Source organism: Tachyglossus aculeatus, chromosome 17 (assembly GCF_015852505.1).
Source record: "Tachyglossus aculeatus isolate mTacAcu1 chromosome 17, mTacAcu1.pri, whole genome shotgun sequence".
Taxonomy (NCBI): domain Eukaryota; kingdom Metazoa; phylum Chordata; class Mammalia; order Monotremata; family Tachyglossidae; genus Tachyglossus; species Tachyglossus aculeatus.
The window spans coordinates 43,822,030-43,849,809 of NC_052082.1; the positions used below are offsets into that span (position 1 = coordinate 43,822,030).

The window sequence follows — 27,780 nt, forward strand, 5'->3', positions numbered from 1 at the left end:
CCCGGCTGCAGGCTACGAGTCCTTAGTACCAACACCCCCAGCCATGCCAGTACTCTGAAGTTTGGGAAGACAACCTTCACTCCCAAGGTAGCCAGTATGGAGGGGTGGTGGCTTCTCTGGCCACTAACCAGCCCCGTGGAGCCGTCACTTATCTGCTGTGTAAATTTGGGCAAGTCATTTCACTTCCCTGGGCCTCAGTTACCTCATCTGGAAAATGGGGACTGAGACTGTGAGCCCCACAGGGGACAAGGACCATATCCAACTCGTTTTGCATATATCCACCCCAGCAGTTAGTACAGTGCCTGGCAGGAAGCACTTAAATACCATTATCCCTGAGCTTATCAAGACTGAATCAATGCTTTCACCTGGAACGTACCTGATAAATCGCAACAGACTGGCAGATGTTATCTACATTGAGTAAATAAAATCCATAATCTAGAAGGGTGTCAGAATATTTTGGGTGTTTGGCTCCAAAATGCTCCCTGCAAACGAATAAAGGCGCAGTTTAGTATCAAATGCTGGAGAAACATATTTAGAAATCATACTCTAAATCAAATGCTAAAGAAACATATTTGGAAATCACACTCTAAATGAAGCTCACTTACCTTGCTAGATACACGGCGTGTTTTATTAGCTGTTCCGCTTTCTTAAACTCACGTTTCACTACACAAGCCTATGGACAAGGTAGAAAACATGTTAGGCAACTTTCAGAGCCACAGGCTGGTCTGGGATTCAGATTATAAAGGAGGAACTTTTGTCAGGAGTGAAAAGTGATGAAAGAAATCTGAAATACAGTAAATTTGGGGACAAGGCTATATCACCATGCAGGCCTGCCCTGTTTAGGAAGGTGAAGCATTTATAAGAATTCAGCTTGTAAGCCACCATCCGGGGAACTAAAGATGACAGTTCTTTGCAACACAATGTACAGGCGCATAGATACAATTTCTTCTTATCCACGTAGGCATGAATTGAATCATGGTGCGTGGTTTTACCCAGAGCATATCAGCAAGGCCTTTAGAGCTCTGGGAACACAGATAAAGGAGGAAGGGAGCTGCAGGACACACTGTCCTACACATCCACGCTTAAGGGATAAGCGTTCTAGAGATGACCTCTTGACCGGAGTCCGGGAGAATACTTCAGACGACGGGACAATGATGTGCTCCTCAGGGAACGAGGGGCTCCTAAGTCAGGACATTATTTCTCTCATGAAGAAGGGGAAGGACGTCTCGGGAAGAAGACCAGCTGAGCTGGTATCAAAGTGAAGTTTCCACTCATCTGGGGAAGAGCTGAACCCTCCATGAGATTTATGAAACTTTAGTGTGGGTGACAAGGAAACAGAGAATAGAGAACCCAAGATTGTTCAAAATGTCGATACACAAAATGGAAGGAACATGGGCAATAAATAGGAGGAAACAGAGGGCTTATTTCGGGACCACAGTCACATAGTCTAGACTGTAAGCTTGTTGTGGGCAGGGAATGTGTCTGTTTATTGTTATTTTGTACACCCCCAATTGCTACTCCTGGGCTCTAGAGGGTCTTGGGCTTTTTGCTTAAACTGTTTCCTGCTGAAGTATGCTCATACTTAAAGCGTGTATCATACAAATACATTGAAAACATATCCGTGAAAACATGCATGAAACGTAACTAACGTGCTGTAAAATATATAAAACACAGGTTATAGTGTACTCTCCCAAACACTTGGTGCAGTGTTCAGTGTACAGTGCTTTGCACACAGTAAGTGCTCAATAAATATGACGGAGTGAATGAATGAATGAATGAATGAGATGGGACTACAGAACTACAGGGACGGAGACTTTTCAGGAAAAACACAAGATCAAAAGAGAAGTGGTGATACCTTGCGTATTAAATATATAAATTTTATATTATAAATTGACTATATTAATGTATGTCTCCCTGTCTACACTATACCCTCACTGTGGGCAGGGGACATGTCTGCCAGCTCTGTTGTACTGTACTCTCCCAAGAGCTTAGTACAGTGCTCTGCACACAGTAAGCCCTCAATAAATATAACTGATGATGATGACCACTGATATCTCCATTAGCCCTAAACCCAGGAAGTAAAAGGAGGCCAACAGATGAAGTGTGTAATGAAGATACAATATGGATGATATTCCAGTAGGAGTTTATGACAGGCCCTCAAACCAGGAAGAGGTGTGGGAGGACTTCGTGGCTCAGTGGAAAGAGCACGGGCTTTGGAGTCAGAGGTCATGGGTTCAAATCCCGGCTCCGCCACTTGTCGGCTGTGTGACTTTGGGCAAGTCACTTAACTTCTCTGGGCCTCAGTTCCCTCATCTGTAAAATGGGGATTAAGACTGTGAGCCCCCCGTGGGACAACCTCATCACCTTGTAACCTCCCCAGAGCTTAGAACAGTGCTTTGCTGCTTAACAAATACCATCATCATTATTATTATTATTATTCTCTCATCAGGTGACTTAAATTTCCTCAATTATGTCCAGAAAAGCAAGTCAGGGAATCACTTGTCATCGCGTAAATTTATGGACTGCACTTTGGAATATTTCTTAGAAGAACTGAGGAATCAACCAGGGCAGATTTTTTTCTTGACCCGATCCTGCCTAACAGGTTAGGAATAGTTTTAGGATCTAAAGGTGATCAAAATTTAGTGCAGTAATCACAAGATGACTATATTCAAGTTCACAAGAAAAGGGAGAATGAATCGGTAAAAAACAAAAACACCCCAAGACAATGAATTTTAGGACTGTGGCACTTTCCAATGGAAAGAAAGCAATGCCAAAAAAAAAATAATAGAAAAGTCGGGCTATTTTTCCACAGAGACTGTTGTGAAGAGTTAAGAAAAATACTATAACAGGACGCAGGAAGGACAAGAAGACAAAAAGACAGCACACTGACAACACAGAATTCTAAAGAAGCCCAAAGGGTAAAAGGGAAAGCTTCCCAAAGTGGAAATTACCCTAGATTAATCGAGAGGGTAAAGAAATAGCCTGATTTGGTAGAGACAAGATTTGAAAAGAATAAAGTCGAACCGGAGATGCATCTTGTATGAGACCTATTAAGATGATGATTATAGTAATTGTTAAAGCACCTACTATGGGTTTTAAGAGCTGGGGTAAGTACAAGTTACCCAAGTCGGACCCTGCCCCACCTCACATGCGGCTCACAGTTAAGGTCGGTGGGAGAACAGACCCACAAAAAAAACACAAGTCATCATAGAGAAGCAGCATGGCTCAGTGGAAAGAGCACGGGCTTTGGAGTCAGGTCATGGGTTCAAGTCCCAGCTCTGCCAATTGTCGGCTATGAGACTTGGGGCAAGTCACTTAGCTTCTCTGTGCCTCAGTTACCTCACCTGTAAAATGGGGATTAAGACTGTGAGCTCCCCCCATGGGACAACCTGATCACCTTGTAACCTCCCCAGCGCTTAGAATGGTGCTTTGCACATAGTAAGTGCTTAATAAATGCCATTATTATTAAATTAAGCCACAATAACAACAAAGAAAAACGTGATCCCTAATTATAATATCAATTGTGGCATTCGTTAAGCACTTACTGTGTGCCAAACACTGTACTAAGCGCTGGGGTGGATACAAGCAAAATTGGGTGGACACAGTTCCCGTCCCACAAGAGGCTCACAGTCTTAATCCCCATTTTACAGATGAGGAAATTGAGGCCCAGAGGTTTTACAGCAGATAAGTGCCGGAGACGGGATTAGAACTCAGGTCCTTCTGACTCCCAAGCCTGTGCTTTATCCACTCAGGGGACAAGAACAGGAGAGCTATCAGACAAATGTGAAGAGGCTGACTCTTACAAGGGGTTTTTCTCTCTCCTACTTCTGTTACAACAAAAAAAGACCAAATGTGAACAGCTGTTCAGGGTAAATATTACTGTCCTAGATAAGCTGGAAAACAATGTGGCTTTCCATTGTCTGTTCAGAATTATTCTAACGGCCACTTTTTCCGTCTGTTCTTTCCAGTATGTCTGGGATTTGGGATTTTTTTTCAACTACTGGAAATTCTTCAGACTCTCCTTTGATTTACCAGTTTGCTTTTTACAAGTATGACTGACCAGCTGTTTCTCTCACAGGTCTCATTTAAGTGATGGATCTTTAATTTTGTTTTCTTCGGGTCCCGGCTTTCCTACCAACTGCATGCATACATTTTGTCCAGTCCTAGTATGATCCCGGTTTTCTTATAACGCAGGGGTTACACTAAGTGTGGTTCAGTGGAAGGAGCATGGGCTTTGGAGTCAGAGGTCATGGGTTCAAATCCCAACTCTGCCAATTGTCAGCTGGGTGAGTTTGGGCAAATCACTTCACTTCTTTTAGACTGTGAGCCCACTGTTGGGTAGGGACTGTCTCTATATGTTGCCAACTTGTACTTCCCAAGCGCTTAGTACAGTGCTCCGCACACAGTAAGCGCTCAATAAATACAATTGACTGATTGATTGATTGATTCTTTGGGCCTTTCCCTCATCTGTAAAATGAGGGTGAAGACTGTGGGACAACCTGTTCACCTTGTAACCTCCCCAATGCTTAGGACAGTGCTTTGCGCATAGTAAGTGATTAATAAATGCAATTATTATTGTTATTATTATTAAGGAAAACTGGTGCTAACTCGGGCTTTGGCCAACACCACTGGCTTGCACGCAACCATTTCTTCAAACGCCACACTGTATTCTTGCCTTACTAAAATCAAATATCTTTCAAGAGAAGCAGCGTGGCTCAGTGGAGAGAGCCCGGGCTTTGGAGTCAGAGTTCATGGGTTCAAATCCTGGCTCCGCCCATTGTCAGCTGTGTGACTTTGGGCAAGTCACTTCACTTCTCTGGGCCTCAGTTACCTCAACTGTAAAATGGGGATTAAGACTGTGAGCCCCCTGAGGGACAACCTCATCACCTTGTAACCTCCCCAGCGCTTAGAACAGTGCTTTGCACATAGTAAGCGCTTAATAAATGCCATTATTATTATTATGAAGAAACCTTCCGCGACTAAGCCCTCATTTCTCCTATTCCCTCTCCCTTCAGTGTTGGCTATGCACATGCATCTGACTCTTTAAGCACTTGGTATCCACCCCACCCTCAGCTCTGAGGCATTTACGTACCTATCCGTAATTTTACTGTGCTTCCCCCTCTAGGCTGCATGCTCCTCATGAGCAGGACGAGTTCCTACTAACTCTGCTGCATTGTACTGGAGAAGCAGTGGGGTCTACTGGAAAGGGCACAGGCCTGAGAGTCATGGGACCTGGGTTCTAATCCTGACTCGGCCACTTGTCTGCTGTACGATCATGGGCAGGTCACTTAATTTCCCGGGGCCTCAAGTTCCCTCATTTGAAAATGGGGATTCTATACCTGCTTTCCTTCCCACTGTGAGCCCCAAGTGGGACCTGATTATCTTAGATCTATCCCAGCGCTGTGTGCTTGACACATAGTACGTGCCTAACGAATACCACAATTAATAGGGTAAGTGCGTAACACAGTGCTCTGCACCCACAGTATATGCTCCATATACTGCCCCGTATATTGCTCCGTATACGTGCCCCGGGTCACGTGTGCCCTCTCAAGTGCTTATTAAATTGCTCTGCACACAGTAAGCGCTCAATAAATACGACTGAGTGAATGAGCAGCCGACTGACCCCCAGGCCTATGCTCTAGCCACCAATCAATCAATCAATCAATCGCATTTATTGAGCGCTTACTATGTGCAGAGCACTGTACTAAGCGCTTGGGAAGTACAAATCGGCATCACATAGAGACAGTCCCTACCCAACAGTGGGCTCACAGTCTAAAAGGGGGAGACAGAGAACAGATCAAACATACCAACAAAATAAAATAAGTAGGATAGACCAGGCCATGCTGTTTCTCTGGCGGATGGTGGATCTGATGGTGGAGCTGAGCGAATCGATACCAACGCTATTTACTGAACGGCGAAGAAGCAGAGCACTCTAGGTACTTGGCAAACTCACGGAGACCGATAAAATGTGATCCCCGCTCTCTAAGAGTTGACGATCTAAAGGGGAAGTAAAGCAGGCATGCGCTGGTGAAAGCAAACAGTACACCAACTGCACTGTGCACCCTGAGTGGTGGAGGGAGCCAGGGAAGGGGCCCTAAAATTCGCCATCATCACCCACGCCAAACCGGACCGACCGGAGGCCACCAACTAGACAGCTTCACACGGAGGAGCAAATATATTTTTAAAAGCCTAGAAGAGATTACCCGGTGCTAAGAAAACACACTACAAGACAACAGAACAGTTGTCAGCCGGAAAGGGCGGCACTCTTTCTTCCTGGAACGTATAGATATGATGTCAACATCGCAGCTTTAAATGAATAAATGAAACTAGATTCCCCGATGAAGGGAAAGTCCTTCTGAAAAGGCAAGCCCTTATGAGTAACGGCTCTTCATCAGCATCATCAATCGTATTTATTGAGCCCTTACTGTGTGCAGAGCACTGTACTAAGCGCTTGGGAAGTACAATTTGGCAACATATAGAGACAGTCCTTACCCAACAGTGGGCTCACAGTCTAAAAGTGGGCTCACAGTCTAAAAGCTCTTCAGCTTAGAGAAGCAGCAAGGCACAGTGGGTAGATCCCGGGCCTAGGAGCCGGAAGGTCATGGGTTCTAATCCCGGCTCTGCCACCTGTCTGCTGTGTGACCTTGGGCAAGTGGCTTCATTTCTCCGGGCCTCACTTCATTCTTGAATGAATGAAGCCATCCGATTTTTCCTAGGCAGAGACACAGAGGAGCAACGAGGGACCTGTGTAGTGGGTGTGAATGATTCCAAACCTCGGTGAGACTTTCCAACTCGTTAGGTGACAGGCAGCACCAGATATTCTTGCTAGACTTATTCTGGAATTGTTCTATGTGGATGCCTTTGCCCTAAAAGACACCCCTCCCCAAGAAGTCAGGCATCATTATCAAGTGATAAGCCTGAAACACCTAAGGTAGAGACCGGCTTTTACAAGACACACCGTAAAGAGACCGTCAGAGGCAACACGGAACTGAATTCCATCACGAAACTCTACGGTCCCAACAGGACACTATCCAATGATGCACCAATGAAGAAGGAAGTAGAAAACCGATACATCTAATAAGTACTCTGGGAGATAAATTATGACAATGAAGCACGATGTTTCCCATGGAAATTCGTGAGAATGAACCGGTCACCCCAATGAGATCATGGGATAAAGTGAGAGACAGAAACAGTGGTTTCTGCCGCATTCACCCCAAGACGGATATCTGCTAAGAGCAATAGCAGCAACATATCTGAAAGTGAAAGATAGCTAGATGTGGTAACTTGGGATACATGAGAATACATTGCTTTCCATTTATGTTACCTTAGAACATCCCTAATTTTCACTCTAAGACAGATGGGCTTAGGGGTCACACTTCTACCATGCCACAAACTATAACAGACTGTTTTGAATTAAGTGGGATTAAAACCTGACAAGTACCATTAGCAAATTGAATAGAATTTAAGATTTTGATTCACCTTTGAAGCTTGTCTTAAAACATCCACTACTACTTTGACTGGCAAGCCCACTGTGATCTCCTTCATGGCTTCTATGCACCACTTGTACGCCTGTAAAAGAATATTTACGGAAGGAACATGATTTGGCTTTTTTAAAAAAAATCTTGACCAAGAGCACCACAAAATCTTTCTAAAACTTAAAATTCATCAATGCTACGTAGACGCTGAAGTGAGCAGCAAACAACATGTGATGAGAAGCCAAACATGAGATGGAAATTTAAAAGTCCTGCTGTAATATATCTTATTCAAATCTTTTAAAAAAGTATGCAGTCATCTATGATCCTATGAGTTTGAATGAGACCATTTTATTCAATAGTAAATTTTCAAATGTGTTTCCAAGGCCAAAATAGAAACAGTCCAAGCCTATTCCTGCAATCTGAACATTTTCCAAGAGCTAAATAGATAATTCCTGAATCAGGCCCATCTCCTCCCCTTATTTACTACTAGTTTTAAAAAAGAACTTTAAACTTACATCTTACTTCTCCTCCTATTTGTAACTTCCTTTTAAACCTTGAACATGTTTTCCTTACAAAGCACAGAACTCAAACCAAGTTAGCTGTTGTCATAATTTTAGTAACAAGAGAACAAGTACATCGTTCTGAGAGTATGGTATAATTAGTGTGCACTTGTGAGACTCTTCAAATCAATTCTAGAAAAGACAGCCAGACATTTTATCAAGCCTCACGTAAGGCTTTTTATTAGCACCCAGAGTTTTACTTTAATAACATACAGCCAGAGAAATGCCACAATAAAGTCAGAGGAAGTAGGAGGAAAATAATTTAGTAAGCTAAATGGTATGGAAAAAATTCAGACTTCCTCCTAGAGGAAAAGAAAATGCCTTGGAGTTCCAGAGTGCAACACAAGTCACATCACCAAGAATATACAGACAGCAAGGAACCACATGAATGCAGCAAGCCTAAAGCAGTTTAAGAAAAAGCTGAACTATATCAAGTAAGCTATGAAAAACTACACCCTGAATCTTCAGACTACTCTATATAGATCTCACAATTTTCATTTGTCTGACTCCGGTAGTTATATTTGTAGTAAGATAAAATCATTCTCATTATTTTGCCAATTTTGTGTACCTTCTGCTTGTTACTTGCAGCTGGCACAATTCCAAGCACAGAAAAATACAAATATCAAAAAATCTTAGGAGTACTCACCTCATCGTAGTGACTTTTCGCAAAGAGTAATGCACACAGTTCCCCATAGAGCGCTGCTTTGTTGGCCTGCTGACCGTGCTTTGCAAGTTTGTCCATATAAGACTGAGCCAACTTGAATGTTTCTTCACCCAAATGATATTTACAGTTTCCATTTCGGACATGTAGCAACCTACAAGGAAACACAGAACCGATCTCGAAAAGGTGTGTGCCACGTAGTCCTAATCAGTCAGTCAATCCTATTTATTGAACACGTACTGTGCGCAGAGCACTGTACTAAGCACTTGGGAGAGTACAACATAACCATAAACAGACATATTCCCTGCCCACAATGAGCTTACAGTCTAGATGGGGGGCGCGGAGAGACAGACATTAATATAAATAAATTGTCCTAATGTCAACACTCATCCATGCTGGGCAGCAGCGACATGGGAGACAGTCAAGGGTGGAGACTCAAGTTTACTGTGCAGGAGGCAATCGTAAACCACTTTTGTATTTTTTACCAAGAAAACTTTATGGATCCACTACCAGAGCGACTGCAGATGGAGGTGGGGCACTCTGGGAGAGATATGTCCGTGGAATTGCTGTGGGTCGGAGACGACTCGACAGCATAAGACAAGACAATGTCTTTTTACTAACTACTACCCCAAATTGGGATAGCTAATCTAGTAGCCCGGGGAACCACCAAGACGATAGCTGGATACATTAGGACATTTCTGAAGAAAGTCATGTACTCAGAATTAGCAATGACTTAAGCAGTTTTAAGAGTGGAAAAAAATAGATCTGTTCTCTTTTCTATGTGATAACTGGTTATCTTCTAACGCTGTAAGCTCGTTGCAAGCAGGAAGGAACCAACTCTGTTATACTGTACCCACCGAAGCGCGTAAGTATAGTGCTCTGTGTACAGTAAGCGCTTAATAAATACTATCGATTGATTGGTTAGGGTTAACTAAAAATTAGTAGTATTGGTTTGGTGAATATCTCCATCTGGAATACTGCATATGGCTCTTGGTTTGCTCAAGATAAGGCCACAGATCATAAAACGAAAATACTTGAAAATGGAATGAGTATTTTTCTCAAGTTCCACTGGCTACTTCTGAGTCTCAAAACAACACTTCTTGCACTTCTATGCACTGCAAAAATGATTTTTACTCTGCACCAGCACTCTCTCTAGATATCTATCTATATATAGAGAGATATGACACTCACTCTCTCCACTTCCAAATCCCTACTGAAGGCACAACTCCTCCAAACAGTCTTCCCCGACTAGACCCTTATTTCCTCTTTTCCCACTCCCTTCCTCATCACCCTGCACTTGGATTTGCACCCTTTATTCGCCTGTCCCTCAGCCCCACAGCACTTATGCACATACCCATAATTTATTTATTTATATTAATGCCCGTCTCCCCCTGTAGACTGTAAGCTCCTTGTGGGCGGGGAACGTGTCTACTGTTGTAGTGTATTCATTACATTCAATCATATTTATTGAGTGCTTACTGTGTGCAGAGCACTGTACTAAGCGCTTGGGAAGTACAAGTTGGGAACATATAGAGTCGGTCCCTACCCAACATTGGGCTCACAGTCTAGAAGGGGGGAGCCCCCCCAAGCAATTAGTACAACGCTCTGCACGCACAGTAAGCGCTCAATAAATGTCACTGATTGATAATAAATACTACATAGAACTGTTCATCTTTCTAAGAGAGCCTTCTCCTCTCCACACCACCACCACTTTCTCTGGACAGCTCAGCTTCTTTAGGGGAAGGGCAGTGCCATCGAAAGATAATTTACCCAGCTAGAAGGAAAGCTGCATGGGTTAAAAAAGGTCAATGTCAATGGTAATCACAAACATGAAGCAGAAGACAAATGCCATCGTGATTCGACTGCCCAGAAAAGAGTTTGCAAACTAATGAACTCCAACTCATATTCCAGCCAAAATTTGCCCATTTGGCCTAAACAACATCTCCTGGCTCCAGCTGTTCTTCTCCAGCCAAAGTGCTACCACTTTGGAACAAACTCCGGTCTCTTCGGGGTTCATTTATGGGTCCTGCCTCTTTGGTCAACATCCGGCTATGTGGATCATCACGCTGGAGCGTTACCCAGGCAGCACACACATGGTTCCTCTCCTCCAAACCCGCCACTGGCTCCCCAGGCCCCTGGGCATCAAGCAAAACTTCCTGAGAGCTCGGTTTAGAGGCTATCGCCTCACCCTGTCTTAAACAACCACACCCTTCACTTGCTCCTCAATCATTGCATTTATTGAGTGCTTACTATGTGCAGAGCACTGTCCTAAGTGCTTGGGAGAGTATGTTACAACAGCGCCGGTAGATAGGTTCTCTGTTCCCAAAGGGCTTTCTCCCCTATCCTACGTTCCTTCCAAACTAAAGCAACCAAACCTCACTCTTGCCTCTCCCTTCTCTGTCCTCTTGCTCATCTTGTTCCCCTAGATTGAGCCTCTCTCCCCAAATCTGACAAGCCACAGGTCTGCTTGTATTCAAAGCCCTCCTGAAAGCTGACTTCCTCCAACATACCTTCCCTGATTCATTCCCGGCAACCCAAGGCATCCTCATTTTATACCTACCCTCAATACTTAGGTAACTCCATGTATGCAATTTTACATTCACTGCAATTACTCTGTAAATACTCGTATGTCTGCCTCCCCCACTACAGTGTAAATTCCTTGTGTGAGTGTAAATGTTTCGCTGCCCTGTTTTGTACTTCTTAAGCGTTTAATACACCCAGGGAGGGCTCAATCAATGCTATTATTACTACTACTACTGCAGTATTCATTAAGTGCTTTTTATGTGCCAGGCATGGTACTGAATCTAAGGTAGTGATACGATAATCAAGTTGGACACAGTCCATGTCCTCCCATGGGGCTCCCTGTCTTAAGCCCCATTTTACAATAAGGGAACGGAGGCCCAGAGAAGGGAAGTGACTTGCCCAAGGGCACACAGCAGACAAGTGATGGAGCCAGGATTAGAACCCAGGCCCTCAGTCTATCCATTAGGCCATGCTGCTTCAAGTGCCCCCAATTTTCCTATAATGCACAGAATATGTTCTCAGGAAACTTTACGTTAAGGAAAACTTGCACCGTGGTAGTAGTTGGCCCTAAAAAGGCCGCCCGCCCCCGCCCCGGCAGTTTCTCTGCTGACCCGGCATGCCAAGCCCACACGGCCTGGCGAAGTCGGAAGAACATTCCCTAATTGCCTTCAGGGCTCTAGCCACTGAAATCTCTCGTTCCAGAAAAACAGAGGGTATTTATGAAACCGATAGATCGAAGACGCTCGCTCGCTTGAATGTGTGTTTCAAGACTGCAGTCCATACTTTATTCTCCAGCCCGGATCGAGCTTCTACAAAAATGTTCAGTCCACATTTCCCAACTCCTCAAGAACCTCCAGTGGTGGCCCATCCACCTCCACAACAAAAAAAACCTCCTTACCGTCGGCTTTAAAGCACTCAATCGCCTTGCTCCCTCCTACCTTACCTCTCTGATTTCCCATTATAGCACGGCCCGCACGCCTTGCTCCTTTAACGCCAACCTACTCACTGTACCTAGATAATAATAATAATAATAATGATGGCACTTATTAAGCGCTTACTATGTGCAAAGCACTGTTCTAAGCGCTGAATCTTGTCTATCTCACCTCTGACCCTTCGCCCATATGTTCTGCCTCTACCCCGGAACACCCTCCCTGTTCAGATCTAACAGACGACCACTCTTCCCACCTTCAGAGCCTTACTAAAACCACATCTCCTCCGACTGAGCCCTCATTTCCTTTTCTCCCACTCCCTTCTGCAACAGACCTGCAATTGGATTCACACCCTTTATTCGCTCCTCCCGCAGCACTTATTTACATAGCCATAATTTATTTGTATTAATGTCTGCCTCTCCCGCTAGACTGTAAGCTTCCCGTGGTCAGGGAACATGTCTACCAATGTGTCCACCAACTCTGTTACCTTGTACCCTAAGTGCTTAGTACAGTAAGTGCCCAATAAATATGATCAATTGGCACATAGTAAGCGCTTAAATACCATAAAAAAGTAATTTGTGTGTACTTATAGCTAAATTCTGCAAGGTGAATATGCACCCTAAATTCCAGCAAGCACTTACTTTTTAGCAAGAAGTCAGGCAACTGTGAACTGTGAAATACGACTGAGTGAATGAATCTTTGGCTAAGCCAGAGAACTTAATGATAAAAATACTGGCTGGAATTCACAAAAATGTTGCAAGGAACAAAGCTCTCAGCATTCTTTCCTGTTTACTCTTTTATCCATGATCTGCCTGTTCTTGCCTCCTCCTCTCCCCCAAGAATCCTGCCTCATAATGCTTTTTTGGTGGTTCTCAGCTCCTTTTCCCAAATATTTTTCTGTAGCTCTCAACCACTTTGCTTGCCTTGTTTTCATGGAAACTTCCCCTCCCTAGCTTTCAGCAACACCAACCCCCTCAATTGCCTTTTTTAAAAAGTACAAATGAAAAATACCTTTATGTCTTGGGGCCTCCCTGAATTGATATTTTCTCATATTGCGCTATGTGAGGTTGTGTAGTTTCTTTGCAAATATGAAGTCATATTCTTCTAAGGGTTGGAGTCATTATTATTAACAATAGTTATTACGGTAGCAGTTGTGATAGATATCACCTGTATATATGTATATATGTTTGTACATATTTATTACTCTATTTATTTATTTATTTTACTTGTACATATCTATTCTATTTATTTTGTTAGTATGTTTGGTTTTGTTCTGTTTCCCCCTTTTAGACTGTGAACCCAATGTTGGGTAGGGACTGTCTCTATATGTTGCCAATTTGTACTTCCCAAGCGCTTAGTACAGTGCTCTGCACATAGTAAGCGCTCAATAAATACGATTGATTGATTGATTGATTGATTAGTTATGTGCTAACTCTGTGCCAGGCACTGAACTAAGCACTAGGGCAGAAACAATATGAGCAGGTTAGACCCAATCCCTACCCAGCTCACAATCTGAGATGGAGAATAGGTGTTTTATTCCCAATTTACAGATGAGGAGGCTGAGGCACAGGTAAGTTCATTGATTGCCCAAGGACACACAGCAGGCAACGGAGAAGCAGCATGGCCTAGTAGACAGAGCACAGCCTGGCATCAGAGGGCCTGAGTTTCAATCTGGATCCGCCACTTGTCTGCTGTGTGACCTTGGGCAAGTCACTTCACTTCTCTGTACCTCACGTAACTTATCTGAAAAGTGGAGATAAAATTCTTTTTCTCCCTCTCGGATTGTGAGCTCCGGGTAGGGTAGGGACTGTGTCCAGTCTGCTCGTATTGTTTCTACCCCAGTGCTTAGTTCAGTGAACGGCACATAGTAAGCACGTAACCAGTATCACAACTGCTAACTATGAGCCCTAAGTGGGACAGGGATAACGTCCATCCTGATTATCTTGTATCTAACCCAGCGCTTAGTACAGTGCCTGGTAGAGAGTAAGCCCTGAACAAATACCATAAAAAACCAAAAAATGGCAGAACCAAGACAGAAACCAGGTCCTCTGAATCCCAGACTTATGCTCTTTCCACTAGGCCATGCTTCTCTCGCGGTTGACTACGGCTTTCAATTGTGTAAAAGGGATGCACGTGACTTTCGTTCAAAAGCTATCAGTGTTAAAATAGCATCATCATGACACTGTGCCCAGAAAAAGAAAGCAAATACCTTAGTACAGATTTGGAAATTAAACAAACGCCATGTCCTAAGGTCTGCCACAGTGTGTGTTTTCACTACCAGTTCCGATGACAACGGTTTAGGGAATTACGGACTGTTCTTCCAACACTGTGAGCCTATCTTGGACGCAGTCCGACGCAGTGCTGCAGCATTTGAACAGGTGAGTTTTCCTTAGCCCAGAGCTCTGAAGGCATTCAGCTAATCCTTGTGTCAGAGAGCTGGGCAGCAAGACATAGTGTCTAGAACAAGGGACTGGGACTCAGAAACACCTGGTTCGGAGGAATGTGTCTTTATATTGCCCTCTCCCAAGCACTTAATACAGTGCTCTGCACACAGTAAACACTCAAATACGATTGACTGACTAATCCCAGCTCCACCACTTGTCTGATATGTGACCTTGGACAAGTCATTTAACTTCTCCGTGCCTCACTTAACCCACCTGGAAAATGAAGACTGAAACCGTGAGCCCCCCGTGGGACAAGGACTGTATTCAAACTGATTATTTTGTCTCCACCCCACCGCTTAAAAAATACCATTTAAAGGAACCAGGGTAATAAGCTGCTATTAGCTGGCCTGCAAATAAAGAGGTTAAATACTTTTGCACTGAGTCAGCCCATACCATTAGGTTACTACTCGGTAGTCCAATTACAAAAACTTGCATTGCAGCATTATAGACCCCCAAAATCTGGTGAATACTTGAGCTTCAGAAATGCACAGCAACTGATACCAATAAACATTTACTGAGAAGGAGCATTGCCTAGCTGAAAGAGCCTGGGCGCCGGAAAATCTAGATTCTAAATCCGGCTCTGCCACATACCTCCTGCGTGACCTTGGGCGAGTCACTTAAATTATCGGTGCCTCAGTCCCCTCTTCTGCGAAATGGCGATTTAATACCTGTTCTCCCTTCTACTTAAACTGGGAGCCCCCAAAGCAGCGTGGCTCAGTGGGAAGGGCACGGGCTTTGGAGTCGGAGGTCGTGGGTTCAAATCCCGGCTCCGCCAATTGTCAGCTGTGTGACTTTGGGCGAGTCATTTCACTTCCCTGTGCTTCAGTTACCTCATCTGGAAAATGGGGATTAGGACTGTGACCGGGGCCACCTGATCACCTTGTAACCTCCCCAGCGCTTAGAACAGTGCTTTGCACATTGTAAGGGCTTAATAAATGCCATTATTATTATTATTTGGTATCTACTCCAAGGCATAGTACGATGCTTGGCACAAAGTGCTTAACAAATACCACAATTACTATTTGTGGCATTTCTACACTTGCCTTAGTACAGTGCTGAGCACTTGGAACAGTGGTCTGCACATCAATTGAGTGATTTTCCTGTCTTCCCCCACATCCCTCCAATCCCTCCACCCTCCCAGCTCCTGACGTGGCCCATGGCTGCTAGCCCACAGCTCCTAATCTTCTTGTATCTGTCTTTCCCTATCTTTTCCGACACCCCCTAGGCTCTCACCGCAGCTTCCAGCCATCTACAAGCAGTAGTGTGGCCTAGTGGATACAGCCCGAGCAGTAACCCAGGCTCCGCCACTTGTCTGTGTGACCTTGATCAAGTCACTGCACTTCCTCTGTGACCCAGCTACCTCTTCTGTCAAACGGAGATTGAAACTGTGAACCTCAAGTGGGGCAGGGACTGTGTGCAACTTGACTAGCTTTCATCCACCTCAGTGCTTAGTACAGTGCCCGGCACATAGAAAGCACTTTACAAATACCACAATTATGATCACTAATATTTTTCTAGCCCAAGCTCTCTATTACACATCCTTAGACAGACGGCTGTGGTACTAATATATGTGAATCCAGTTACAGAATGAAGAAAAAGAGCCATTTCAGGAGGATTAATCTAACCAAGAATTCTCTCATCCAAAGATAATTCTTGGTGGGAATGAGATAAAGCATAAAAAGTACTGTGTGTTACTGAGCTAATGCCTGGGATCATAAGACTGTAATACAACGCTATAATTTTTAAATCCCAAAATGGATGCCAAATTGGAGTCTCTTCAAATTCAACTGTAATTTTTTAAAAAGACAAAGTTTTTTTTGGGCAGAGAACGAGGGGTTTAAAATCCCACAGACAACTTCAAAGGTTAGGTTTTCGCCTGTTACGTTGTACAAGGCTCTCTCATCCACTGGATATATTATAGCTGCAAGACAGAGCCATGTCTGTCTTGGCTGAAGGTCAACCTCATGGCAGTGAATCCATTATTAGTTGAGATTATTTATAATTCTCTTGAGACGGAACGGCGCTCTTTTCCCAGATTCTGCGATTAGCTATCCCCCCCAACCCAATTCACTGATATTCGTCAATGCTGTTCAAAATACATTGTTCTCTTCCTCAAAATACCCCAATGGCTATCCATCTCTCTCTGAGAAAAACAAAAATTCCTAACCATTGAATTATCATGGCTCCTTCTTATCTTTTGGCTCTCTTCTCCTGCTTCACCCCAGCTCGCTCTCTTCGCTCCTTTCAAACTAGCCTCCTAACTGGATCTTGTTTCCCCCTCTCCAATCTATTTAACAAGTCACTGTACCTCGTTCTCAGTGGTCCCGCCGTTGACCCCCGGCCCATGTTCTTCCCCTGGCCCGGAATGCCCTCCCTCTGCACATCCACCAAGCTAGTTCTCTTCCTCCCTTCCAAGCCCTACTGAAAGCTCACCTCTTCCAGGAGGCCTTCCCAGACTGAGCCCCCCTTTTCCTCTCCTCCTCCCCATCCCCCCGCCCTACCTCCTTCCCCTCCCCACAGCACTTGTACATATATTTGTACAGACTTATTACTCTATTTTACTTGTACATATTTACTATTCTATTTATTTTGTTAATGATGTGCATCTAGGTTTAAATTCTATTTGTTCTGACGATCTTGACACTTGTCTACTTTTTGTTTTGTTGTCTGTCTCCCCCTTCTAGACTCTGAGCCCATTGTTGGGTAGGGACCGTCTCTATATGTTGCCGACTTGTACTTCCCAAGCGCTCAGTACAGTGCTCTGCACACAGTAAGCGCTCAATAAATACAACTGAATGAATGAAAGTCTTTCCCCTTTCACTGAACTCCCTCCCCACTCAAATACAAATCATATTCCTCTCCATTTACAAAGTCTTCCTATATACCCATTTCATCTACCTAGCCTTCCCCACTTATCAAATCATCCCATCAACCACCCTCAGCATTTAAGAGAATATCAATTTACTTATGCCTTTTACTTATTAATTTTAATCGTTCATTTTTTTTTAACTTGCTTTTGTTACCCTGTACAAGCTATCTTTTCCTCATGCAACCGTATGATCTGTGTTCTACCTACATCCTCTTATTAGACTGTAAGCTCCCTGAGGACAGAACCAATGTCATCCACTTTTATTGTCTTCTCCCATATTCCTAGTACAGTGCTCGGCACATAGTAGATGCTCAAGAAATACCGAATAAGAAATAGGAAAAAGAAATATGAGAAATAAGAAATATTTAGTCATTTAACCAATTACTACTGTCTCGCCGTTAAAATAAGGTGAAAGTTTTTGATAAGTTTAACACTGCTCCTTTCACCCGCAGAATTCCTCAACTTCCTCATCTCTTTCGGTGCTAGTTTCAATTGCTGATCACCGCTTGTTCATAAGCAAAATGAGAGCACCTTTTTGTATCACAGTTCAAAAAAAATCAGAAATTGCATTTTATGAGGAAGAAATAATCTACAGTGGCTTTATTTGCAACGCTTAGGAAAGACCCAGAGGGACTATTTGGGTGATGTATTGGCTCACTCTTCCCAAGGTCCTTTCTTTAGTCTAACCAGCCTCCTAATTAATGACCGAAACAGAACTCATCTTCCCACCCAAAACCTGTCCTCTCCGTGACTGTGCCGAAACCACCACCCACCGTCTCAACAAGCCCAAAATCTTGGCACTGTCCTCGACTCGTCTCTCTTGGAAGCAGCGCGGCTCAATGGAAAGAGCCCGGGCTTGGGAGTTGGAGGTCGTGGGTTCTAATCCCGGCTCCACCACTTGTCAGCTGTGTGACTTTGAGCAAGTCGCTTGACTTCTCTGTGCCTCAATTCCCTCATCTGTAAAATGGGGATTAAGACTGAGCCCCACGTGGGATAATCGGATTACTTTGTAGCCCCTCCTAGTGCTTAGAACAGTGCTTTGCACACAGTAAGCACTCAATAAATGAGTGAATGAATGAATGAATAGTAAGCACTTAACAAATACCATCATCACCATCATTCAACCCACATAGTCAATCATTCCCCAAATCCTGTAGGCCCAACCTTCACAACATCGCTGAAGCCCACCCTTTCCTCTCCATCCAAACTGCTACCGTGTTAATCCAAGCATTTACCCTATCCTGCCTTAATGATTGTATCGGCCTCCTTGCTGACCTCCCTGCCTCCTGCCCCTCCCCACCCTAGTCCACACTTCACTCTGCTGCCTCGATCATTTTTCTACAAAAACCGTCAGTCCGTGTTTCCTTCCTCCTCAAGGATTTCATGCTTGCCTGGTTACCTCCCCCTCGAACAGCAACTCCTAACGTTAGGCCGTAGGGCATTCAATCACCTTAACTCCCCCACCTTTCCTCCCTGATTTTCTACTCCAACCCAGCCTCCACACTTCGCTCTTCTACTGCCAACCCACAATCACTGTACCTCCATCTCCTCTACCTTGCCGCCGACCCCTCACCCACGTCCTGCCTCTGACCTGGACCCCCCTCCCTCTTTATACCCGACAGACGTACGCTCTTCCCAGCTTCAAAACCTTATTAAAAGCACATCTCCCCCAAGAAGCCTTGCCCAACTAAGCCCTCATTACCTCTTCTCCCACTCCCATCTGTGTCATCCTTGCACTTGAATTTACACCCTTTATTCACCCCTCCTATAGTTCCTCAGCACTTATGTTCACATCTGTAATTTATTTATTTGTATTCACGTCTGTCACCCCCTCTAGACTGTAAACTCGTTGCGGGCAGGGAATGTGTCAACCACTCTGTTGTAGTGTACTCTCCCAAGTGCACAGAACAGTGCTCTACACAAAATAAGTCCTCAGTAAAAACGATGGGTTGACTTGTTGGGCCACCTGTGGATTTCTGGGCTGTAGCACAGCTAAAACTAAGTCAACAGCTTTTCCACCTCATTTCTATTTGTTCTTCTTGCTTCAGTTGGCTGAACTGTGCTGGCTGAGTAGGGGCTTGGATGAAAGCAAAATATCTAATCTTCAAGCCTCATTTGGAGAAATGATGCATATAAACAGCCAGAAAAATTAAAAAGCCTATTATCAACCCTGTTACATACCTGCCGTTTGCCATGGCTTGCATGTGTGGCTGTTATTTTAAAACCTATACCAACCAAAGCTTGTTGCTGTGGGACTCATTTTTAAAAGTCTTTTTTGTTTAAAAAGCTAAAGTTCAAAACATTCTGATTAACCTACCACTGGCATCACATAAAAACCAGTACCTCAAATCAGGAGGTAAATTCCTGGAGACAAAAAAAAATTTCAGCTATGAAAACCTTTAGCTGAATTGCTTTTCTTTAGGTTCAGCATTGGAAATTTAATTAAGCCCCTAAAAGAGCACCCAGATAAAGTAGTACAGTATCCTGATTTACACACCTAAATCTGGATATACCTGGGTTCACTGGGTGACATGTTCTTTGCTGGATTTAAAGTAGTAGCAGCAATTTCCCTGCAACTTTATATACTGCACAGAAAAGATTCTCTATTCCTTGCTACTATCGCCTAAGGATAAGCAAAATATTTTGTTCAATTCTGCTCTGCAAGCTCTCCTTCCAACTCACCTATCTCTGATTATTAATCCCTAAAAGAACTCTGTGCTCCTCAAAACAACACTACGAAACTATAGACTACAAGCAAGCAGAAAAATCTCATTAATCCAGACTGCTGTCATTAATAGCAATGAAACACACAAATGACCAGAAACGTATCTTTAATGCTGCCCGGAATCCGGTCAATAAACTCACAACTTTTTTTTAATAGGCATATCTTGTTAAGCAATCTTAAGAAAATACAAGATGTTCAACTAAGAAGAAAACAAGTGAAATGATGATTCAGTAGTTCCTTGCTTAATTTTTTTTTGTGCGGCTCCACTCTGTGATCTGCCGATTTGTACTTCCCAAGCGCTTAGTACAGTGCTCTGCACATAGTAAGCGCTCAATAAATACGATTGATGATGATCTGCTACCTAACTTGTTTTACCTTTTCTCAGGACACATTCCTAGGATAAAGAGGGATGCGTACATGGATCCATCAAAGAGCTTAAGGACACCTTGCAAGCACTGTTCTCAGAACTCCTAAGGGGAGATGCACATTTGAAGAACTGAGGCAAAGTATTTTTTTGTTCCTGACTTTTAACCTCGACAATCTTTCTGATGTTCAGACCCTGCTTTTGGAATATGCTGCTTGCTTACTGTCTGGCAACTAATCCCCTTTCTATATAAAACTACTTGCTCTTCATAGTGTTTTGGGGAAAATATTCCTGGAGTAAAAGTGATTACCTATCACTTCTCCTCCTATATGCTTTTTTTTTTTCCAGTTTCTTCGGTGTGTGGCTATTATTTGGGAATTAAGTCTAGCAGGAAGGAAAGCAGAAGAAAAAGAGGAGGAAAAAAGGAGGGCAGGAAGGGGAAAGGAAGAGAAAGGGCACTCGAAACTCTTCTATTTATTTCATCCATAATGCTATGGAAAATAGGAACTCATTGAATTTTTGTAAACCCCCTTTCCTTATCCTCTTCCTACTACAGTTTTTACAAGCCTGGTTCTGGTCCTTTCTCTTCTTCCCCGGAGTTCCGTCGTCTCCATGAGCCGGGATCTCTGGCATTCTGACCTCACCCTGGTGTGCGAGCTCACACTTCAGGGAAGAAACTTTCCGGGCTCGAGCCTGTCTGCATCTTCTGGCGTTCAAATCCCACACCTCTCGTGGTTTAGTGGAAAGAGCGTGGACTTGGGAGTCAGACGTCATGGGTTCTAATCCCACATCCACCACCTGTCTGCTGTGTGACCTTGGGAAAATCACTTAACTTCTCTGTGCCTCAGTTGCCCCCTCTGGAAAATGGGGATTAAGATGTGAGCCCCACGTGGGACATCTGATTACCTTGGATCTACCCCAGTACTTAGAAGAGTGCTTGATACATAGTAAGTGCTTAACAAATATCATCATTATTATATTATTATTATTATTACCCCGGCGCTTACCGCTATCGCCGCTTACAAAAATAATCTTTTACTTCTTCCTCAAGAGTCAGGGAGGGAGAAACTATGCGATGAGGCAAAATAACTTAGTCTTAGCACACAGAGTGTTAGGCAAATGAATTGGAAGTAGAGAAGCAGCGAGTTTTAGTATAAGGAGCACAGGGTTGGGAGTCACGAGATCAGGGTTCTAACTCCAGCTCTACCACTTGCCTGCTGTGCGACCTGTGCCTCAGTTTCCTCACCTGTAAAATGGGGATGAAATACCCGTACCGCCTCCCCCGTGAGCTCTGACAGGGCTGTACCTACCCCAGCACTTAGCACAGTGGACCATCTGGAAACACCTTGGATTCTAATCTTGGATTCGCGGACAGGGTCCTCTCCTGACTCTTCTATTTATTTGGCTGCTCCTTCCCTATCTTTTGCCAGCTCCTCCTCTGCCTCCATTTATTTCTTCATTCATTCAATCGTATTTATTGCGCACCTACTGTGTGCACAGCACTGTACTGAGAGCTTTGGAGAGTACAATGTAACAACACACACACATTCCCTGCCCACACTGCGCTTACAGTCTTGTGGGAATCCCTCAAGGCTCAACCCGAAGTCTCCTATTCTCCGTCTACATTCACACCCTTGGAGAACTCATTTTATTTCATGGCTTCGACTACCACCTTTACCACCTCTCCAGCAATAACCTCTCTCCTCGGCAGTCTCGATTTTCCTCCTGCCTTTCGGACACCTCTACTTGGCTGCCCAACCGATACCTCCAACTTAACGTATCCAAGACAAAACTCCTCATTTTCCCACCCAAACTCTGTCCTCCCCCTGACTTTCCCATCACTCTTGACAATACTACCATCCTCCCTGATTCCCATGCTCGCAGCCTTGGCATTATCCTCAATTCCTCTCTTTTATCCAACCCGCATATTCGCTGGCACCAAATCCTGTCAGTTCTACCTTCGGGACATCTCTAGAATCCACCCTTTCCCTTCCATCTGGACTGCTACCGTGCTGATCCAAGCTCTTATATCACCCTGTGACCCACTGCATCAGCCTCCTCAGGCTGGTCTCCCTGCCTCCTGTCGGTCTCCACTCCAGGCCACACTTCACTCTGGTGCCTGGATTGTTTTCCAAAAGACCATTCAGTCTGTGTCCATGTCTCCCCACACAACTCTGCAGCAAGCAGAAAAACTCCTTCGCCTTTGGCTTTAAGACACTTAACTAGCCCCGCTCTCTCCCACTTCAACCCAATCCACGCGCTTCACTCCTCTGCACCTCCATCTCGCCTGTCTCTCTGCTGAACCAATGCCCACACTAACACCTTGCCCATGCCAACACCTTGCCCGTGCCCTTCTTCTGGCCGGGAACTCACTTCCCCATCATATCTAATAGACCATCTCTCTCACCACATTCGAAGCCCTAATAAAAATCACACCTCTTCCTAGAGGCCTTCCCTGGATAGGCCCTCATTTCCCCCATTCACCCTCCCTTCTACGATGCCTACGTACTTGGATCTGTACCCCTGACGAACTGCTATTCGCCCCAGCCCCACAGCACTTAATTACATATCCCTGTACTCTTCCACTCCTCCATCAGATATGTATTTTAATGTCTGGATCCCCTCTCTAGACGGTAAGCTCCTTGTGGGCTCAGAACGTGTCTACCAACTCTCGGCACACAGTAAGTGCTCAATAAATGCTAATGATTAATTAGTCAATGCTTAACAAATACGACAATACAAAACACGCCCGGAGTCCCGGGCGTCTCCCCCTCGTCCCCGTCTCCATCCCCCCCATCTTACCTCCTTCCCTTCCCCACAGCACCTGTATATATATATTCGCACATATTTATTACTCTATTTATTTATTTATTTTACTTGTACATATCTATTCTATTTATTTTATTTTGTTAGTATGTTTGGTTTTGTTCTCTGTTTCCCCCTTTTAGACTGTGAGCCCACTGTTGGGTAGGGACTGTCTCTATATGTTGCCAACTTGTACTTCCCAAGCGCTTAGTACAGTGCTCTGCACACAGTAAGCGCTCAATACGATTGATGATGACAATTATTATTATTATTATTATTCACATAAATTAGCAATAAACAAAGCAGGAAAGAGGCCAAACTACACTTGGGCCAAGGCAGGTCACAGGGCAAAATTAGAGAAACTTGAAAAAAAAAAATCAGATTTAAATATATCACTGAAGTAATGGGACAAAATGGTGGACACAGTTTAGACGAAAAGAAGACTGCACTGATACTTAGTAAAATGACCCTGACATTAAGAATCAGTGTGCAAAGACTATAGAACTTGATCAGGGATGGGACCCGAAACGATGCATCTTGCGACAGTGAAAAATAAGATCAAAGATAGATGTTGCATTAAACCAACACACCCCAAGGACACTGCAACATGTTAAGTACTTGCTCCTGGGGGAGTAGCTAGGAATTAACTCACATGTCATCCCTGTGGCATAAAGGGGGGGGTCCATCAGGCACTTTGCTATTCCTTATACTACCCAAGTTGACCATCACCAGAGTTCACAGTCTGACCTTGCACCTACCTTACGCAGCACTCTACGGCCCGAAACCAATGAAGCATTTCATCATGTAACGTACACAACTGAAGGCAGGACAAGAAGACCTTTTCCGCATCACTGTACCAGCCTGCATCGGAAAGGAAACCTCCTAGAAGGGCAAATGAAGAAAAAAATAATTTGAACAGAGGGAGGTCAACAGTCATTTAAAAGGTGGGAAACTAGATCGAGTGAAGGAAGATTTGAGAAACGGGGGCTGTTCATTCCGGGGCTGTTTATTCCAGGAAAGCGGTTTATACGGTGACAATCGTCTTCAGAAATTGGAAATGTCTTTAGGAAGACAATGCTGCGCTCCAGATACACAGGAGCCTGAACAACAGCCAACAGATCAAATTGCAATGGGAGGCTGGACACAAGGAAGCTTTTCTCCACTGTCAGCATGATAAAAGATCTCCAGGGATGGTGTTTACCCACATCTTCCCTAGGGAGCGCAGTCCAAATGTTTCAAAAAGGAATACAGAGACACTGCATAATGTTGCATTCTCCTGGACGTGAGACAATGAACCGGGCGATCTCTCTTGATTCTCTGAATTTGGAACAATCAAATCGGGCACTTGTCATGGAATTCTTGTATCTAGCAAAGATTAAAGTCCTTTTTGGGCTGATGAGCAAGTTTTATATGCAATTCCTGCAGGGCAATTGTACAAACTCTCCCCAGGGGTCTATGGGTTCCTCCTGTGTAAGGAAGGGTAAGTGTTCTGCTAATCTGATTAGCAAACAATTCTCTAACAGCTCTTTTTCCTATCCCACTCCGTCCTCTCTTTAAGCCTTCTGGAGGGGCTTTATCCCTTTCTCTTACCTATGCCAACCCCCCTGCTAGGCAGCCCTTACTCTAAATTAATCTGGACACTTTCATTCCTCCTAACCAGTGCCTTAAGGTATAAACATCCACTTCATATAAATGCAGTGGAGGTGGTCCCTGCTAGAAAAGAATTCTGACTTCTTCCAGTTCACCAAGTCAATAGTCTTCAGATTTGGGATTTACCTAAAACAAAGCCAATCTGGATAGCTTTTTCTTTAACAGTGGCATCTGATTCTGCTATGTAAGAGCACCGTCTACTGAATGAATAAGCTAGAACAGAGGCAACTTTCACTCCGTGATCCATTAATGCCTGAAAACAATGGTGGAGAAGATGCCTGAAAGAGGGGAAAAAAAAAAGATATTTTCATACACAGAACTTTTTTTTATCATTTTGGAAATACTTCTACTTTTTAAAAACTGTACGATCTTTTCAAATATGGCATTGCTTTTAAGAAAAAAGTTTCAGCCTCGACATCACAAGTTATCATTACAAAACAATTCTCTCAAAAGGGAAAACTTTACCACCAAACTCTTCAGCTTCCCAGATGGAAGAGCTATAGAACTGCTTGCCACACCCCTTATTCCTGACCTCTGAGGGAGTGACTGCCCAATCAATCATATTCACTGAACGCTTACTACGTGCCGAGCACTGTACTAAGTGCTTGGGAGAGGACAATATGACAGAGTCAGTAAATCAATGTACATATTCAGCGCTTACTGTGTGCCAAGCACTGTACTAAGTGCTTGGGAGAGGACAATATGACAGAGTCAGTAAATCAATGTACATATTCTGCGCTTACTGTGTGCCCAGCACTGTATTAAGCTCTTGGGAGAGTACAATATAATAATAAACAGACACATTCCCCGCCCACAACAAGCTTACAATCTAGAGGGGAGACAGACATTAATAGAAATAAATAAATGTCAGCTATGTATAATAGTGCTGTGGGGCTGGAAAGGGGGGAATGAATAAAGGGAGCAAGTCAGGGCAATGCAGAAGGGAGTGAGAGAAGAGGAAAGAAGAGCTTAATCAGGGAAGGTCTCTTGGAGGAGATGTGCCTTCAATAAGGCTTTGAAGCCGGGGAGAGTAATTGTCTATCGGATCAGAGGGAGGGAGGGCGTTCCAAGCCAGAGGCAGGATGTGGGCTAGAGGTCAGCGGTGAGATAGATGAGAACAAGGTACAGTGAGAAGCTTAGCACTGGAGAAGCAAAGTGTGTGGGGGCTGAGTTGTAGGAGAGTAATAAAGTGATGTAGGAGGGGGCAAGGTGACTGCTTTAAAGCCAACAGAGTTGGTACCCACCCATTCCTTGCCCACAGGGAGCTTCCCCCAACAATACCGGGACTCCCATTTACCACTGCCCCAACCCTGGGAAGGGTTTTGTCTGTTTGTCTGCATTCCCTTTACCTATCTGTCACCAACCCTCCCCACTTCATTCTCAGACTGTAAGCTCTTTGGAGACCATGCCTACACCTCACCCATGTATGTACTTCTTTCCCAGTCCTTAGTACAGTGCTATTTTGACAGTAAGCGCTTGATAAAGACTAATGCTACTACATTTAGCTAAAACTTGAGAAGGAAAAAGAAAAACATCTGAGCCCACACAAGAGAAACTTCCTGAGGCTTTCTAGCCTGGAAGATGCCAGGGGTTCTTCAATCAATCAAACAATCAATCAGTGGCATTTACTGAGCATTTAACTATGTGCAGAGCACTATACTAAGCACTTAATGCTCTAAACTCTCCCTAAATACCACTGATTGCCTCACTGACAGTGATTCCTTACTTCTCCAGAGATGGATGAATCAGCGCTGACAACCAAATACCTAAACTTTAGAACTTCGAGCTACAATTCAGATCATCAGAGAATAAATCTGACTGCTCTGATGTCTTCAAGTTACATAAACTTTGGATAGTTTGTCCCAAAGAAAATGACAAGAACAACTTGATTAACAAATTACTATCCACATTACTTTTCATTTTAAATGGGGAGAGATATTCAATCCTTTGAAGTCCTGGGTGAATCTGATAATAACTAGACATGTAATTCTACCTGAACAGTAACAAAAACGAATAAAATTTTACATTTTCTAGTTTGTGTGGGACTAAGTTTTCCTTCAATTTAAACAAAATGAAAGGGACCCAATAAAGAATCAAAAAATGTAAAAACAATGCCTAGATCAGCTCCTCATCTAAAACACATCCCTGTCAATTCAAAGATGAGTTTGTTTAAAATAAAACATCAGTGGATTTCTGTGCGTGCGTGGGTGTGTTAAGTGCTAATTAAAACAAGAGTTTTCCCAAACAAAATATAAATGTTATTTGTGTAATAATGTCATTATTTTTTATACATAATAAAAAAATTATTTATTTGTAATAATGATTTATCTCACTTACCTTTTATCTATTGCTCGCAAGACCTTAGCAAAAATTTCTAGTTCACAAAATTCACTGCCCAGTTGACACAAACGGCCTTGTTGATAAAGCTGAAAGAAACCACATAAACTGAGATTGAAAATCCATTTTAATCACAATACCAAAAGCCTACACCAGTGACAAACATGGCAAATCAGATAAGAGAATTGAGTTGCCACAAGAATGCGCTACTCATTGTACCACGAGAATGTGCCACAAAATCTCCAAGTTAAAAAAACTTGGCACAAAAGGTAGAGTACATGACTAGTTAAAATACAGCATTGCATCCCAAGAACCAAACATGGTGGAATTGTTTATCTTTTTGTTGACAGGTGCAAGCCACCAAGATTGTAACTGGACACAGCTGAACTCACTACTACTTTTAGACAATGAAAGTACCCAATAGAAAAAAAAAAAAAC

General features: G+C 43.7%; 1 protein-coding gene across 1 annotated transcript in view; it reads right to left on the reverse strand.

Annotated features, from left to right (window-relative positions):
• APPBP2 (amyloid beta precursor protein binding protein 2) overlaps positions 1-27,780 on the reverse strand; it is a 57,621-nt gene that overhangs the window by 11,181 nt on the left and 18,660 nt on the right. The window contains exons 2-8 of the mRNA XM_038759891.1: positions 27,343-27,431; positions 25,132-25,283; positions 24,114-24,237; positions 8,682-8,850; positions 7,480-7,569; positions 606-673; positions 377-482 (exon numbers count right to left, since the gene is read on the reverse strand). Of these exons, the coding sequence (XP_038615819.1) occupies positions 377-482; positions 606-673; positions 7,480-7,569; positions 8,682-8,850; positions 24,114-24,237; positions 25,132-25,283; positions 27,343-27,431 (798 nt within the window). The remainder of the gene's footprint in view (positions 1-376; positions 483-605; positions 674-7,479; positions 7,570-8,681; positions 8,851-24,113; positions 24,238-25,131; positions 25,284-27,342; positions 27,432-27,780) is intronic.